Source organism: Panthera onca, chromosome B3 (genome assembly GCF_046562875.1).
Source record: "Panthera onca isolate mPanOnc1 chromosome B3, mPanOnc1 haplotype 2, whole genome shotgun sequence".
NCBI classification, from domain to species: Eukaryota; Metazoa; Chordata; class Mammalia; order Carnivora; family Felidae; genus Panthera; species Panthera onca.
Genome location: NC_138344.1, coordinates 136,151,250 through 136,168,372, shown reverse-complemented (window position 1 = coordinate 136,168,372; position 17,123 = coordinate 136,151,250). Strand labels below are relative to the sequence as shown.

Here is a 17,123-nt window from a genome sequence, read left to right as displayed (position 1 = left end):
TTTGGATCCTCTGTCTCCTCCTCTCCCTGCCCTGCCCCTGCCCTTCTACATTTTATTAAGACAACTTGTGTGCGCGCGCATGCGCTTTCTCTCTGTCTCAAAAATAAACAGTAAAAAAACACCTATCATAGATATTGGTGTATTAGTCCTTGTATGTGTATATGCTTTCATTTCTTTTGGGTAAATACCTGTGAAATGGCTAGGTGTTACGGTAAGTGTAACTTTTTAGGAGTTTTCCAAACTGATTATACCATTTTACATACCCACCAAGTTATGAGAGTTTGAATTGGTCCATGTTTTTGCCAACACTTGGTATGTACAGTCTTTAACCCTGGCTAATCTTTGAGCATCTTTTCAAGTGCCTGTTTGTCGTCCATATTCCTTGGTGGATTCCTTGGTGATGCCTTGGTGGCGTCTTGTCAGTTCTCCTGCCCATTTAAAAAAAATTTTTTTTAATGTTTATCTGAGAGAAAGAGAGTGCAAGCAGGGGAGGGGCAGAGAGGGAGGGAGCCACAGAATCTGAAGCAGGCTCCAGGCTCTGAGCTGTCTGCACAGAGCCCAACATGGGGCTCGAACCCATGACCCATGAGATCGTGACCTGAGCTGAAGTTGGACACTCAACTGACTGAGCCACCCCGGCGCCCCTGATGCCATTGTAAATGGCAACTTAAAATTTTCTATTTCAGGTTGTTGCTAACAAATAGAAATATGATGTCTTTGTATATTGACTTACACCCTCCAAGTTGGTACCATCAAGTAGTTTCTTGAAGATTACAGCACATTTTCTACAAAGATGATGTTATCGTCCAGCCTAGATGCCTTTTATTTTTGTCTTATCGCAGTGACTAAAATCTCCAGTACAATTTTGAATTGAAATGGTATAGTGAGCACTATTGTTAAGCATCATCATTAAGTATGATATCAGGTTTTACTTGCCTTTTATCAGATTAAGAAAATTCTCCTCAGCTCCTACTTTGCTGAACTTTTTTTAAATTTTTTTTTTAATATTTATTTATTTTTGACAGAAAGAGAGCACAAGCAGGGGAGGGGGAGAGAGAGAGAGGGAGACACAGACTCCAAAGCAGCCTCCAGGCTCTGAGCTGTCAGCACCAAGCCCGATGCGGGGCTCGAACTCACAGACTGCGAGATCATGACCTGAGCCGAAGTCGGATGCCCAACCGACTGAGCCACCCAGGCGCCCCTGCTGAACTTTTTTATTAGGAATGCTTGTTGGGTTTTTTGAAATTCTCTTTCTACATTTATTAAGATAACTGGTTTTTTGGGGCACCTGAGTGGCTCAATCAGTTGGGCGTCCAGCACTTGATTTCGGCTCAGGTCATGATCTCACAGGTTGTGGGATTGAGCGCTGAGCATGGAGCCTGCTTGAGACTTTCTCCCTCCCTCTGCCCTCCCCTGCTCGCACTCTTCCTCAAAATAAATAAACATTAAAAAACAAAGATTAGTGGTTTTCATTTTGAGTCTGTTGATAATGGTGAAGTACACTGATTTTCAAATACTAATCCAAACTTACATACTTGGGATAACCCAAACTTGGTCACGGTGTGTTATTCCATTTATATATTGTTGGATTTGATTTACCAAACTTTGTTGATAAGTTTTGAATTTCTTTTCATGAGATGTTAGCTTGTAGTTTTCTTATAATGTCTTTGGTTTTGGAGTCACAGAGTCATTCAGGCCTCAGAATGACTTGAGTATTCTCAATTTTCTGAAAGTTTGTATAGAATTGGTTTTTTTTTTTTTTTTTCTACCTTATTTAGTAGAATTTATCTGTGCCTGCACTTTTAGTAGGATGGGTTTTAACTACAAATTTAATTGCTTTAATATATTAGAATATTTGTGTTACTTATTTTTCCTTGAGTGATAATTTTCTTTGCAGTTCCATTAGTTTTTGTTTCCTGTGTTGTGAAGCTCTGTTTTACTTGTGTTTACGTGTTTAGGACTGTTACATCTTTTTTTTTTTTTTTTTTTTTTAATTTTCTTTTTTTTTCAACGTTTTTTATTTATTTTTGGGACAGAGAGAGACAGAGCATGAACGGGGGAGGGGCAGAGAGAGAGGGAGACACAGAATCGGAAACAGGCTCCAGGCTCCGAGCCATCAGCCCAGAGCCCGACGCGGGGCTCGAACTCACAGACCGCGAGATCGTGACCTGGCTGAAGTCGGACGCTTAACCGACTGCGCCACCCAGGCGCCCCGGACTGTTACATCTTTTAAATGACTTTATTCCTTCCATTATGAAATGGCCCTCTTTATCCCCAGTCTTCTTTTTTCTAAAATCTTCTCTCTCTCATATTAATGTACCTTTTCCAGCTTTATTTTGATTCATGTTAGCATGGTGTGGTTTTTTTCATACTTGTACTTTTTTAAAAAGATTTTATTTTAAAGTAATCTTTACACCCAATGTATGGCTTGAATTTGCAGCCCTGAGAATGAGTCACATGCTCTACCAACTGAGCCAGCCAGGCTTCCCTCATACTTGTACTTTTTTTTTTTTTTTTTTTAAATGTTTTTATTTATTTTTGAGACAGAGAGAGAGCATGAGCAGGGGAGGGGCAGAGAGAGAGGGAGACACAGAATCCGAAGCCGGCTCCAGGCTCTGAGCCATCAACACAGAGCCCGATGCGGGGCTCGAACTCACGGACCGCAAGATCGTGACCTGAGCTGAAGTCAGACGCCCAACCAACTGAGCCACCCTGGCGCCCCCACACTTGTACTTTTAACCTACTTATGTCTTTGTATTTAAAGTGGGTTTCTTGGAGCTTCCAGATTGATGAACATACCTGTGTGCTAGGAGGGTGGTGTGCCCCCATTCCACAGGGACAGAAGCCCTTGCACTTGGGACCCTTCCAGACCTTGCCCTATGTACCTCTTCACTGGCTTTTCATCTTTATAAAATATGCTTTATGTTAAACTGAGACTTGCAAGGAAAAAAATAAAATGGCATCCTTGTAGACAGCATATACTTGGGTCTTGCTCTTAAGTCTGACAGTCTTATTTGTTGAGGTCATTTATATTTTATTTGATTATTGGTAATGGTTGGGTTGTAATATGTTGTTTTGCTATTTGCTATTCTCTTTTTCCTCTTCTTTGGGATTGAATATTTTTTGTGATGACATTTTATATCTTTTATTATTAGCTGTAACTCTGTTATTTCCTTTTAGTGGTTGCTTTTGGATTCATAGTATATATCTTTAATATGTTATGCTCTTCCTTCAAGTAATAATATACTATTTTATATATAGTACAAGAACCCTACAAAAATGTATTTCTATTTCTCCTCTCCTTTGTGCTTTTTGCTATATACTTTAGAAATCCAAAATGCGTTTTTATGTATAATAATTTTAAGTTTCAATAAGTTTAAACTTAAGTAATATGTTTACATAAGAGAACGACATCTTTCGTATTTACCCATGTTACCATCACCATTTTTGGTGCTCTTCCTTTGTACGGATCCAGAATCGCATCCAGTAGGCATCTTTTGCACGGAAGATGCTCCCTTTAGTACTTCCTGTAGTCCAGGTCCTGCTGATGATAAACTGTTCAGCTTCTGTGTGCCAAAATGTCTTTATTTTACATTTGTTTTGAAAGGAATTTCTGCTAAGTGGAGAGTTCTGTGTTGTCAGATTTTTTTTTTCAGGTGTTCAAATAAAGATGTAGTACTGTCTTCTAGCTTTGATGGTTTCTGATGAAAAGTGCCATTTTATCTGAAGTGTTAATGGGTCTGTTTTGCTCTCTTACAGTTCTTGCTCCTAGTATACCTTGTTTTCTTGTGGGTTATTTTTTTTTTTAACTGAGAGCTGCTCATTTTCCTCTGAAAATTACTAGAGAGAATTCTTTGAGGCTTATGATAAAGGTTTCTTTCTCCAGAGATCATTTATTTGCTTTTGCTTGGGGCATTATAACTTTGGAACTACTTTAAATTCTCAACTTGCGGTGTCTTGTTGGTTTGTATTAACCACCTAGAGGATGTGAATTGGGGCGTCGTATACATTCAAAGGTCAGTTTGACAATGTTCAAACGTAGAGAAAAGTGTGCTGATTTAAAGTTTTCTCAAAAACTAAAAAAATTGTCTTCTACTCCCACCTTCTCCATCTAAGGTCTTGGAAAACTATACACAGGTTTCCATTCCTCACACCCTAACGTCGTGTTGTTTCTTCACAACAGTGACAACACGCACGCGCAAAACTTGTCGATCTGTTTAGAGTTTCAGTGCGTGGACTTTGTGTGTAGTTCACATTGGTGACCTTAGGCCTCAGGGCTAGTCTGCCAGACTTTTTTTCGGCTTTTAATTCCAGATGCCTCTGGTTGCAGTGCTGTGGGGGAATCTGTGCTGGGTGGAGGAGCTTTGGCTTGGTCAGCCTGGCACTTGGCCGTTTCAGGATCCCTTAGTCTGTGTAAAAGAAAGAGCCCGAGAGAAAAGGTATGTGCGTTTGTTGATTCGCACCGTTTCCGTTTCTGTTTTTGTTTTACTTCTAAGGAAGTGGAAAAACCCTTGCCTTTGCCATTCCAATGATCCACGCAGTACTGCAGTGGCAGGTGAAAAAGAAGCCCACTCCGACTCTAGGGAACCCAGGAGCATTACCTAGCGAGGCCGGGACCGAGGCCGGGACCCAGTGTGGAGTTTTGCCTGAGGAGATTGGAATTGAGGGAGAAGCCCTGCCCGGTGAAGCTGGACTGAAGGCTAGAGCGCCACCCAGCAAGATCAAGACTGGAGCTGCCGTGTCGGACCGGGCGCTGCCCCTCTGTGGTGATGATGCTGGTGAAGGACCTTCTTCGCTGATCAGGGAGAAGGCCATCCCCAAGCAGGATGAAGGCAAAGAGGAAAAGCTGGAGGAAGAGCAGACTGGAGGGTTAAAGCAAGAGCTGGGTGGCAAAATCGCCACCTGTAAAGCACATCCGAAGCGCCCTTTGCTCGGACTGGTTCTGACTCCTACCAGGGAGCTCGCTGTCCAGGTTAAGCAACATATTGATGCCGTGGCCAAGTTTACAGGTGAGGTTTGTTTAATTCCAGTCAATAAATATTTCCGAGGATCCTAGAGGATCCTAGATGCCGGGGTGGCAGAGGTGAATGAACTGTGGCTCCTGCCCTTTAGGGGAAATCTTTCTCTCCTGCCAGAGAATTAAGCCTTACAGAAATTGTTTGATGCTTTGTCAGTTCTCCTAAGAATGACACACAGCTAATGCCGTTCTAGATGCATGGGTAGTTAGTTATTTATTGCAAATGGTGGATGCTCAGGGCAGAGACGGGCAAAGTGTAACGATAGTGCAGCCATACCCATTTGTTTACATTGTGTCTGTGGCTGCTTTTGCACTATCAAGGCAGAATGAAGTAGGGGCCATTTAACTCACTAGGCCAAAATGTTTACTATCGACCCTTTAAGAAAAAGTTTGCCAGCCTCTGGCTTGGGGTGTTGAACTTACTCTTTGAGGGAATTCCTTTTGGGATGGGCTGCACAGTGTGAATTTTAACTTTATACTAAAAGCAGCAGTACTTACCAAACTCTTACCGTGTGCCAGGCGTTTTGCTAAGCACTTTGCCTGCATGATCCTATGTGTTCTTTCCACATTGGATACCTTGAGAAGTCCTCCACGAGAGAAGAGAACAGAACAGTAGGCTATTAGAGGAGGTTCAGAGTCATTCTAATTGAGGGGGATGGCAGGGTTTCTAGGGAGGTGTGTGATAGTTGCAGAGTGACATCTTTCCCAGCATTGTGCGCTGCCGCTCAGTTTTCCGGGAACTTTGGATGTAAATATGCCTGGGTTTGAATCCAGGTCTTCTGTTGTTGATAGAGGGGAGGGAGTAGAAAGAAATGAGGTTGGGGAAGCAGGCAAGGCCTAGATCATAGAAGACTTGATGTGCCTTCTAGGAGTGACACCAACGGTTAGGCCAGGCCCACTCTTTTAGCGCCATCCAAAAAGAGACGGGAGCTGTCCTGGTGGTTGATCGCCTCTGCTAATCTGGGAGCACCTATGTCAGCCATGGCAGAAAATAAGCAGCCAGACTGAATAACAGGGTCTCTCATATTTTGTGTACCATAGGAATTAAAACTGCTATTTTGGTTGGTGGAATGTCTACGCAGAAACAGCAGAGGATGCTGAACCGCCAGCCCGAGATTGTGATTGCCACTCCGGGCCGGCTGTGGGAGCTAATTAAAGAAAAGCACCCTCATTTGAGCAATCTTAAGCAGCTCAGGTAAGTGACAGTACCTCTCCTTTCCCTTTCCCTCCCTTTCTGAAGTGGACCTGGGGTGGCATGGTAGTATATGCAATACCTTCTCCTTACCACTGTGTGCCACAGTGTGGTGCCAGCCAGACTTGGGCCTTTAGAAAACCCAGTGTGCATGAGGAAGGTTAGTTGAGGCCCTGGGGGTGGTGGCATGTGTGTGTGTCTCTGTTGAGAGCTGCGATGGTAGTCGAGTGTGCTGTAAATGACTCCTGCTACTAACCAGGTTATGTGGATCTGTCTGGATCTGCAGGTGCCTTGTGGTCGATGAGGCTGATCGGATGGTTGAGAAAGGCCACTTTGCTGAGCTCTCACAGCTGCTAGAGATGCTCAGTGACTCCCAATACAATCCAAAGAGACAGACCCTTATTTTTTCTGCCACACTGACCCTGGTACATCAAGCTCCCGCTCGAATCCTTCATAAGAAGCACACGAAGAAAATTGACAAAACCGCCAAACTTGATCTCCTCGTGCAGAAGATTGGTATGAGGGGCAAGCCCAAGGTCATTGATCTCACCAGAAATGAGGCCACAGTGGAGACACTGACAGAGACCAAGATTCACTGTGAGGCTGATGAGAAAGACTTCTATCTGTACTACTTCCTGATGCAGCATCCGGGCCGCACGTTAGTGTTTGCCAACAGCATCTCCTGCATCAAACGCCTCTCTGGGCTCCTCAAAGTCCTAGATATCATGCCACTGACCCTACATGCCTGCATGCACCAGAAGCAGAGGCTCAGAAACCTGGAGCAGTTTGCCCGTCTGGAAGAGTAAGTCAGGCCTGTACCCAGAACCCAGGCTCTAGCCATTACATCAAGGTTGCCAGGATGGTGGGAGAGGGTGGGAAGCTACCTTCTGACATGGAGGCCTTATCAGTAGAAGGTAGCCCTTTTTTGCACATCGTGAAATAGGCTTACTCTCACTAATGCATTTAGTTGCTAATAATGCCCAACAGAAACTTTCTTAACAATGAGTAATGGTAGGGGCTCCTGGGTGGCTCAGTCAGTTAAGCCCTTGATTTTGACTTAGGTAATCTCATAGTTGTAGGATCGAGCACAGAGCTTGCTTACGATTTTCTCTCTGGTTCTCTCTCTGCTCTTCTGCTCCTGCTCTCTCTCAAAAAACAATAATGAGTAATGGTGATGATAATACCAACTGTTATTGAACACTTAATGATATAGTAAGTATTATGCTGGCGTTTTAAATACATGACCACATGCATTGAATTCTAACATCCTTGAGAAGGAGCAGAATAGATTCATGGTTAAAAAGAGAGAATCAGATTGCTTGAGGTCAGGACCTTGGCTGTGCCACTTCTAGCTGACCAAATTACTTCAGTTGTGTTTCACTTCTCTCATAATTAGCATAACAGTATAATAATAGAAGCTAATTGAGAGGTTGTTGCATAGGTTAAATTAATTTATACATATAAAGCATTTAGAACAATGCTTGGCCCATAGTGTGCACTTGCTAAACGTTAGCTTTAATACTTATTTCGTATAATTTATTATCATTATTCTCATTTTATAGATTGAAAACAGTAAGATCTAGGAAAGCTTGCCCAAGGTTTCTCATGAAAGTGACTTTCTCTGAAAGTGACAGAGCTGGGCCTCAGACAAGCGTGTCAGGCCCAGAGTGCATGCTGTGTCCTACTGTGCTGTTACTGTGCATCTCTTTTTGGGCCAGACCGTTGCTCAGACAGCAGTGTGCGCGTCGTCAGGATAAGGGCCTGTGAAGGTTGAGGTTGAGTCTAGATTGACTTCTGCACTGTGTTTTGTCCAGTTACAGAGTGATTAGTTTCCAGAACAAGTGTCTGGTTTACCTCCCTTGGAATGTTGCCAGATAGAATTTAGTGGTTTACTTGATCAGAGAGTAGGACACGATGGCCCATGGACCAAATCTGGCTCACTGCTTGTTTTTATAAGTACAGTGTTATTGGAATACAGCAAGGCCCATTTATTTATTGTTTCTGGCTGCTTTTGCACAGAGAACAGCAAAAGTTGAGTAGTTTCAAAGCCCAAAGTGATTTACCATCTGGCACTTTACAGAAAAAGTTGCCGCCATTGACTTAGAGCTGCGGTCTAATGTTTTATAAATTTTAATTTGCATACATTCTTATGCCCTACATCAGAGCTACAGGGAGTGGGGATTCTGAGAAGTCCAGAATCTTACGTTTCGAAGACATACATACCTCAGGTGCTTTTGACTTTCTTTGAAGTACGCATACATTAAGAAACATTACCCAGTGAAATTATGTCATGCTTACTATGAACCGGGCACTGTTCTAGGTAATAGAACAGTGAATAGTGCAAAGTCCTTACTGTTATGAGGTTTATGTTCCAGTGGAGGGAGATGATAAATTGAAAAGCAAGTTTGTAGTTTGTAAGGTGATGCTGAGTGCTGAGGAGCAGAGTTGTGCAGACTGTGGGGTATGGTCAGGGAGGTTTCTCTAAGAGGGAGGGGTTGTAGCAGAGTGTGGACAAAGCAAGGAAACCGGAATGTCTGAGGAAGACCTTGTAAGGCCTAAGGTGTAGCAAGTTTAATGGTTTAGAGGCCGGGGCATGTTTGGCACGTTTGAAGGAAAGCAAGGATGTGTATGTGAGGGAAGTAAGTGGGACGGTGATAGAAGACGAGGTCTCTGACCTAGAATGGGCTTGACCTCATTTAAGTTACTGAAGGTAGCCTTTTATTGCAGGGTGTGGCTTGTCGATTGTGGTCAGCGAGACCCCACTTTGGATCCTGGCTTCACAAGTGAACGGCCGTGTTTATGCCTTGGGAGTTAATCTGTCTGAGCCTCGGTTTCTTTATCTAGTGTATTCAGCAGGTGGTAAGAATTTGATTAATGATAGCTGTTAGTTGTTATTAACGAGCTTTGTCTCTCCACCACAGTTGTGTTCTCCTGGCAACAGATGTGGCAGCTCGGGGCCTGGATATCCCTAAAGTCCAGCATGTCATCCATTACCAGGTAGGGCAGTAGAGACTTTGTTGTGCTAACTGGGGAATTTTTTAGGTGAAGGTTTGGGGAGGGAGCAGGAGGGAGGAGGAATTGTTGGTCCCAGGGCCTCATGCAGCAGAGTACCACTGGCGTCTAGTGACCGACTAGCTGCTGTCACTTTCAGAATACTCATGAGATTTCTTTTTTTTTTTAATACGTAATTTATTGTCAAGTTGGCTAACATGCAGCGTATACAGTGTGCTCTTGGCTTTGGGGGTAGATTCTCGTGATTCATCGCTTACATACAATACCCAGTGCTCATCCCAACAAGGGCCCTCCTCAGTGCCCATCACCCCCCCCCCCCCCAACCCCCGCCCGCCCAGTCAACTCTCCAGTTGTTCTCTGCATTCAAGAGTCTGTGAGATTTATTCTTCTTTTTTTTTTTTTTTTAATCTTTTCTAATGTTTGCTTATTTTTAAGAGAGAGAGTACGTGCACGCAGGAGTGGGGAAGGGGCAGAGAGCGAGGCACAGAATCCGAACCAGGCTCTAGGTTCCACGCTGTCAACACAGAGCCCCACTCGGGGCTCGAACTCATGAACCATGAGATCATGACCTGAGCCGAAGTCGGACCCTTAACCGACTGAGCCACCCAGGCACCCCTCATGAGATTTATTCTTAAAAAACCTCTTGGCATTTCTGATGTCACATCGTCCCTTTCTCTGATTTGGACAAACTAATTGATACTTACTGGCAGGTTAGAGTCTTGTTTTCTTTCATGGAATGGGCATAGTAGCATGTAAACTGGCTATCCTGGTATAGAGAAATAGAAGAGTGTGGTAGCTTAAGACCTTCCTGGGCTTAAATCCCAGCCATGTAACTTTACACAAGCTATTTTAATCTCTTTAAACCGTATGTTTTTATTTGTTAAATGGAAGTTATTATAGTATCTACTTTTCTAAGTTTTTTATTTTAATGTTTATTTTTGAGAGAGAGACAGAGCATGAGTAGGGGAGGGGCAGGCAGAGAGAGGGGACACAGAATCCGAAGCAGGCTCCAGACTCTGAGCAGTCAGCACAGGGCCCCAAGTGGGGCTTGAACTCACAAACTGTGAGATTATGACCTGAGCTGAAGTCGGATGCTTAACCGACGGAGCCACCCAGGCGCCCCTCTGAGTCCTTATTAAAGTGAACTAAGTTATTATGTGTGAAGAGCTTACAAAAACAGAAGGCACATCCTAAGCACGTACTAAATGTCAGCTGCTATTGATACTGACATTAATTAGTGCATGGACCTGGTGAATATTAGCATAGCGTGGTGGTTAGGAATATGGGCTCCAAAACCACACTTGGAGCGTTTGAATGCTTGTGGCCTGCTTCATAGTTGGTTAGCTTTGGGCACGTTACTTGGCATCTCTGGTTTTCAGTGTCATTGTTTGTAAACTGGGAGTCATAATGCTGCTGAAACCCTAGGGTGATGATGAGAATTAAATGGGCTCCTGCTGATGAACACCTCCCACAGTGCTAAGTACCCAGTAAATGGTAGCTATCTGGCGTTACTATTTCTCCTTTCTAATTCCTCATGCTTTAAAAAGTCTTTCAGGCTGCCAATTCTGTTTTGCAAATCTTTCTTCATCCTTTTTTGGGCGAAAGAGGCTGAGTCAGTCCTTGTGGGAGATATCCAGATGAACAAAGCATAATCCTGGCCCCAGAGAAGTATCAAGTCCACTAGAGGAGATGAGACGACCATAGCCGTAATTTAAGGCGGAAGGTGTTAGAAAGTTGTAAAATACAATGGGAGAGGAAAGTAACTTCCAGTTTGGGAGGTCGGAAAGAACTTCCTAAAAGATGCTTTGCATTTAAGAATGGGGAGGATCTGGGTATGTAGAGGTGGAAGGAGGAAGGAACGTGTGGAAGTGGGCAGTTGGCCATGAGTTGGGGCGTATGTTGGGAAGAGAAAGTGAAGAATGGCTGGTAGACCTCATTTCTAGCACCATTATGAACGGTTCATAGCGGCGCTGAGAGCTGCATTGGAAATGATCGTGTTATCTGGACTCGGTGGAGAAGGCTGTTGTTGATCAGCGGTGGGTGCCACAGGAGTGGGAAGGGATTGTCAGTGCCCATCCACACCTGTGGGTGACATGTCCAGTATATATTAGAGTGGAGGCAGTGGAGCCCAGAGGTCAGCATAGACTTTGAAGTTGGACTGCTGTGGTTCAAATTGTGGCTCCACTGTTTATTAGGGGGTATTGCTTAACATCTGTGTGTTTCAGTTTCCTGGTCTGTAATACGGATAATCACGAAAGCATCTATTTCGTGTTGCTGTTTGTGAGGAGTAAGTGAGATAATACATGCAAATGCTTAAAATTGCCTGGCCCGTTGTAACCACTCAGTAAATGTTGGTTCTGATTACCATGTTCAATCATTCATGTAGAGTTACTGAAGAACCCGTAGAGTTTCTTTAGTTAGAGTGGGAATTATGGTCAGAGCTTTGGCTCAGGAAGATTACAATGGCAGTTTTGGGTTGGGTCAGGGAAAGTGGGGAGGACGAGAGAAGAAATAAGAAGTGACTGTCATTGTTCTTTTGGGTGGTCACGAGGGTCTGGAAGCAGGGGAGGGCAGAACAGGGGCCATGGGAAGGCAGACCCTGCACAGTGAATGGGCTGAAGAATTAGGACTAAGGGAGAAGGGCTGGATCGGTCCACATTGCTGGAGAGGTTTCTGCTGCCTGACTGGGAGGGAGGGAGGTGCAGCATTGGGTTGCTGGCCCTGAGGGGAAGAGCACGTTGGGTGACGGCCACACGTTGACATCCCTGTTCCACCTTTGGCAGGTTCCTCGCACCTCGGAGATCTATGTCCACCGAAGTGGTCGAACTGCTCGGGCCACCAATGAAGGCCTCAGCCTTATGCTGATTGGGCCTGAGGATGTGATCAACTTTAAGAAGATTTATAAAACCCTCAAGAAAGATGAGGACATCCCACTGTTTCCTGTGCAGACAAAGTACATGGATGCAGTCAAGGTAGAAATAAGTGTTACAAACCCAGTGCTAACGGAAGGGATCACGCCGCAGCCTCACCTTGCTGGGAGGCTCTGGCAGTAGGAACCTTAGAAACTAAGTAATGATTCTGCCAACAGCTAACAGGCAGATGCGTTAAAAAAAGGAATGGGGACACTGGATGTGGTGGGAGAGAGAAATTGATGAGTGTGAAAAAACCTAGGGAATTTTCTTCTTGAGCCCTTTCTTCACTGCCTGCCCCTGGAGCCTCTGCCACTCCCTGTCCACTGGACAAGGACCATGAGCGTGGCTGCCTGGACATTGCATCCGGTGGTTGTAGGGAAGTAAGGTCAGCTTGTCTCGCTGAGGCACATACTAAAGGTTTGTCACATTCCTGAAGCAAATGCCAGTAATTCCTACCTTTGGGGTTTTACATTTTAACTCAGTATGCATTCAGCTGAGCAGGTGCTGCTAACTGTGGGCCATCGTGTGTCAGGTACCAGAGCGGGGTGGGTTTTCTTCCATAGAGATCCACTGGCTCGTGAGGCAGGCTGAGCCCGTGCTGAAGTTTAGGTACAAATGGAACACCATGGCACTGGTGGGCATTGTGGTTATATTGGTAGGAGAGGAGGTTTCCTCCAAGCTTCTCGCCTGTAGAGAGGTAAAGAGCAGACAGAATTCCAGGAATTGAGGGAGCAAAAGCATGGAACACTTCAAGGACTGTTGGTTCCTCTGGCTCGAAAGGAGTGTTAGCTGTGTGGGGAAATAGAGTGGGAGGTGAGCTTGGAAGAATGGAGATGACAGAGGATTTCCCGTTAGGAAGGTCGGGAGCCACCCTGGCTTCCTGTGGCTCCTTTCCCCCGCACCACAAGGTCTCTTCCATTTGTCCCGTGTTTCCTGTCATTGCAGCCTGGCCCCGACACCCACAAGCAGGAGAGTTGAAATGTTTTTGGCAAAGGACGACATGGAAGAGAGAAGGCGGTTCTCTGACTTTGTCGACCTCGTGATCAGTCACAGTGGGGCCCTAACTCAGGACTATTGGGGTGTTTCAGGGTCCCAGCTCAGCTTGGGAGCTATCGGTGGTGTCTGGGGAAAAGAGTTCCCTCTGGACACCTGGAGATTGGCAGTCCAACTGCGGTGAGCTTCAGCAGGTGGGGCTGTTCAGGTTTGTCATTTGGAAAGCTGGCTCTTGTGATTTCATGTGTTCGCACTCGTGCGCCGATTGCCCTCTTTGCTTTTGTCAGGAACCAGAACAGATTCATTTTGATGGGAGCTGATCTCAGGGGCTTTTTTGAAAACCACAACTTCTATGAGCCTTTGCTTCCTAGAGGCTCAAGCTTCTGTCAAATGAACACTCTCTACTCCTTTCCCCCAGGAACGAATACATTTAGCTCGGCAGATTGAGAAAGCTGAATATCGGAACTTCCAGGCGTGTCTGCACAACTCTTGGATCGAGCAGGCAGCAGCTGCCCTTGAGATTGAGCTGGAAGAAGAGATGTATAAGGGTGAGCGGGCCGGGTGGGATTTGAAGGATACATTCGGCATTTTCCCTTCAACTTTTGTCTGGTTGGAACCTCCTCACAACCATGGGTCCTTTTAAAATGAGCAAGATGCCTTTTCTTTCTTTGTAACAGGCTTTAGTCCCAGATGGGCCTACGGCCCTTGGCCTTTGTTCCCTCTGTCTTATTTGTCTGGAGCCTTCGGCTGCCTCCTTCATGTGGAAAGGCAGTGGAGTATAGCAACATTAGGGGTAGGCTCTGTGGCCTGGCAGCCAGTGCCGGTCCATTCCCTTAACTGGCTGTGTGACCAGGTTGAGTTCCTTAACCTCTCTTTTGTACCTAGGCTGTCATCATGTATAAGATGCAGGTCCTAAAGTTCCTACCTCCTGGGGTTATTGCAAAGATGGCTTGAGTTGATGAGTGTGAAGTGCCTGTCACAGTGCCAGCAAATAGAAAGTATTTGGTACATTTTAAGGTATTTACGATCATTATTGTTACTGTTTATCATCTCCTCTGACCTTCATGGTCTCCGGACATAAACAGCAGGAATTACTGTCCTTTTACATATGGAAACTAGAGGCTCACGGAAAAGGAGCAGTTTGCACAGGGAAACAGCTCTACTACTGGGCCTTTCCTGAGCCCCTATTCTGAATGTGGGCAAGAGCCTAAGGATCCAGGGATGGCTCTGTGTGGTCCCCGCTCTAGGAAAGCTCTTGAGTCTAAGAAGTGGTAGAACCAAATCTAGAACTGATGACACCAGAGTTAGATCCAGTGTTCTTTCCATCCCACAGGTGGGCAGCTCAGCTGAGGTGTTGGCTTTCTCGGTGCCAAAGCCAACAGATTGGGAGGCCGACTTAAGCTGTCTGCTCAATATGGAAGCTGGGAACCAAACCAGTGGGCTTGGTGACAAGGAGCTGTTCCTTCTGTTAGCTCAAGCGTGGGCTCTTGACAGGTCAGGCCCTGGCTTCCCTTCCCGAGGACAGGCTGGTGTGGAGGCCTTGACTGTGCCGGCCTCCACAGGTGCAGTCAGTGCTGGTGGTGAGGTACAGGAGAGCTGGGCTGCAGACGGTGTTCACAGTCTCCTGGAGGCTTTGTACCTATTGAGTCACAATGGTCATAGGAAGAAAATTGGTCTTCAAGTCAGGAAACCTGGGTTTTAATCTCAGTTTGACAGCTAGCTAGCTAGCTAGCTAGCTCTGTGACCTTCAGCAAGCGACCTTGACTGTAAAATGGAGAGGATTCTGGTCTTAGAGACTTTTTTTTTTTTGAGTGAAGACAACGGTGGCCCTGAGTATCCCCCTCCTAAATGGTGTTGGAAGTTAGCCAACACTAGCTTCCATAGAGAAGTTTTGAGCCTTGGTTCTCCAAGAGTTCTAAAACATTTTCTTAAAAAAAAAAAAATTTTTTTTTAACGTTTTATTTATTTTTGAGACAGAGAGCATGAGCAGGGGAGGGGCAGAGAGAGAGGGAGACACAGAATCCGAACCAGGCTCCAGGCTCTGAGCCGTCAGCACAGAGCCCGACGCGGGTCTCGAACCCACCAACCGTGAGATCATGACCTGAGCCGAAGTTGGATGCATAACTAACTGAGCCACCCATGTATCCCTAAAACGTTTTTCGTCACAAGTATCCATCAAGGGAAACAAAATGCTTCTACAAATCACAATAAATACGATGTTTTGTATTGTGTTTTAAGGAAGGAAAACTGACCAGCAAGAAGAGCGTAGGAGACAAAAGCAGATGAAGGTCTTGAAGAAGGAGCTGCGCCATTTACTCTCCCGGCCGTTGTTCAAAGATGACCTGAAAACCAAGTATCCGACTCAGTCTGGCAGGCTGCCCACGCTCACGTCTGCCCCGAGAGATGGTGAGTCTGCTTTGAGCTGCCTGGCCAAACAGAAGAAGAAGAAGCAGCAGCAGCAGCAGCAGCCGAAAGAGCAGCAGCAGGAACAGCCGCAGCCAAGTACAAGTGCAGATTGACCACCCTCCAGGTCAGAGTCTGTGGGTGACGGCACGTCGTTTCTGTGCTCTCTGGTTGTATGGAAAGCCCGCCCGCTTTGCGTTCCACTCCGCTGTCCGCCCCGGGGATAGAAATCTCCCTGTTCCTTGCCAGCGCCCACTGCAGGCGAGACCTCGTGCACATTCGTGTTGTTTTGGAGTAAGAATTCTGTGCAGCAGCTTATATGTTTCTGTATTCCAGTGTGTACGGGCTTCTTGTACGTTCAGCTTGGTTTTCTCAATTAAAAACGGTAGTCAGAGCCGGCGCGGTATCCTGAGTTTTTGGCTGGAACGTAGCCACGCTAATCCTTTGGCTGCAGATGCATGTGGGGGGTGTGTCATCCCACTGGACGGTGCGGATGGAGCAGCTCGCCTTCGCTTCGTCGCTGCTTTTCTCCACAGCAGACGCCTCGCGGCTCTTCAGCTCTCTACCGCTCACTCACGGCTTTTGCCTTGTCTGAGCCACTCCGCAAGATGGGCCGAAAGAGGCTGCCGTTCTCGGGTTCCAAGAGAATACAGGCGTCCTTAACGTCGGAGCCGCTTGTGGGGAGGCCGGTGACGGCACGCCGAGTCTGGCACGGCGAGGCACTCGGGCTCTGGCGCCAGCCGGTTTCTCGCGCCTTTTCGCTCCCCTCCCGTGTGACTGAACGGATTGTCGCCCGTGGGTCCCACGTGCCGCTTCCCTTATCCTGAGCCTTTTATACAAGCTCGTCCCTCCGCCTGCTTTCCTTTCCCATCCCTGAGCACTGCGGTGTGTGCTTTGGGTCCCTGAGCCCCCAGGAGGACATAGTGTCCTGTGGCTCCCACAGTGGCCGTGCTCCCCCTCTTCCTAGCACGTGGCACGTTGTATTGTCTCTGCGAAGCTCCTGGACAGCATAGGCTGTTTTTATGATCCCTTGCAGCCCTGGGGCTTAGGTCAGGGCATCGTGTAGGTACCTGCTGAGGGAACTAGCGACCTTTTGGTGCCACCCGAGCTCTCTCTGGCTTAGTCTCGGTGAATAGCCACAATTGCCAGAGAAGCATAGATTTCTTCACAGCTAAGCCTGGGCTTCTAAACAGGTGTCTCCTCGGCTTCACGGTTGACAAGGTTGGCGGGATGGCGGCGGTGTTCTCTCGGCCCCCCCGTGTAACTACAACGGGACCCCTGGCCTGAACTCAAAATCGGGGATCCCTGAGTGTTGACCAAGTACTAAACACCGGTAGGCACTTTCATGTTTTATCATTTAATATGACAAGGTCCTGACGTACAAGTCCCAGTACCTTTTTGTAGTTGAGAAGGTGGATACTGAGCAGTTAAGACGGGCTCAGGATCGCAGAGCAGCCAGGTGGCAGACCTGGGGTTAGAACTGTGAGTAGTAACTTATGGGCTCAGGGCAAGTTCAGAAAACTGCTTCAGTCTTAAAAGGACAGACAGCAGCGTTGCCCAGGAATGTCTCCCCAGGGTCACCAGTGACCTGGAG

At 46.3% G+C, this 17,123-nt stretch overlaps 1 protein-coding gene across 3 annotated transcripts in view; it reads left to right on the top strand.

Moving 5' to 3' along the window:
* DDX24 (DEAD-box helicase 24) overlaps positions 1 to 15,926 on the top strand; it is a 32,265-nt gene extending 16,339 nt beyond the window's left edge. For all 3 annotated transcript variants that reach the window (XM_078447885.2, XM_060620648.3, XM_081795987.1), the window contains exons 3-9: positions 4,497 to 5,009; positions 6,059 to 6,212; positions 6,496 to 7,011; positions 9,131 to 9,206; positions 12,005 to 12,193; positions 13,545 to 13,674; positions 15,365 to 15,926. In XM_078447885.2, the coding sequence (XP_078304011.2) occupies positions 4,497 to 5,009; positions 6,059 to 6,212; positions 6,496 to 7,011; positions 9,131 to 9,206; positions 12,005 to 12,193; positions 13,545 to 13,674; positions 15,365 to 15,645 (1,859 nt within the window). In that variant the 3' untranslated portion in view covers positions 15,646 to 15,926. The remainder of the gene's footprint in view (positions 1 to 4,496; positions 5,010 to 6,058; positions 6,213 to 6,495; positions 7,012 to 9,130; positions 9,207 to 12,004; positions 12,194 to 13,544; positions 13,675 to 15,364) is intronic.
* Positions 15,927 to 17,123: the final 1,197 nt, after the last annotated feature.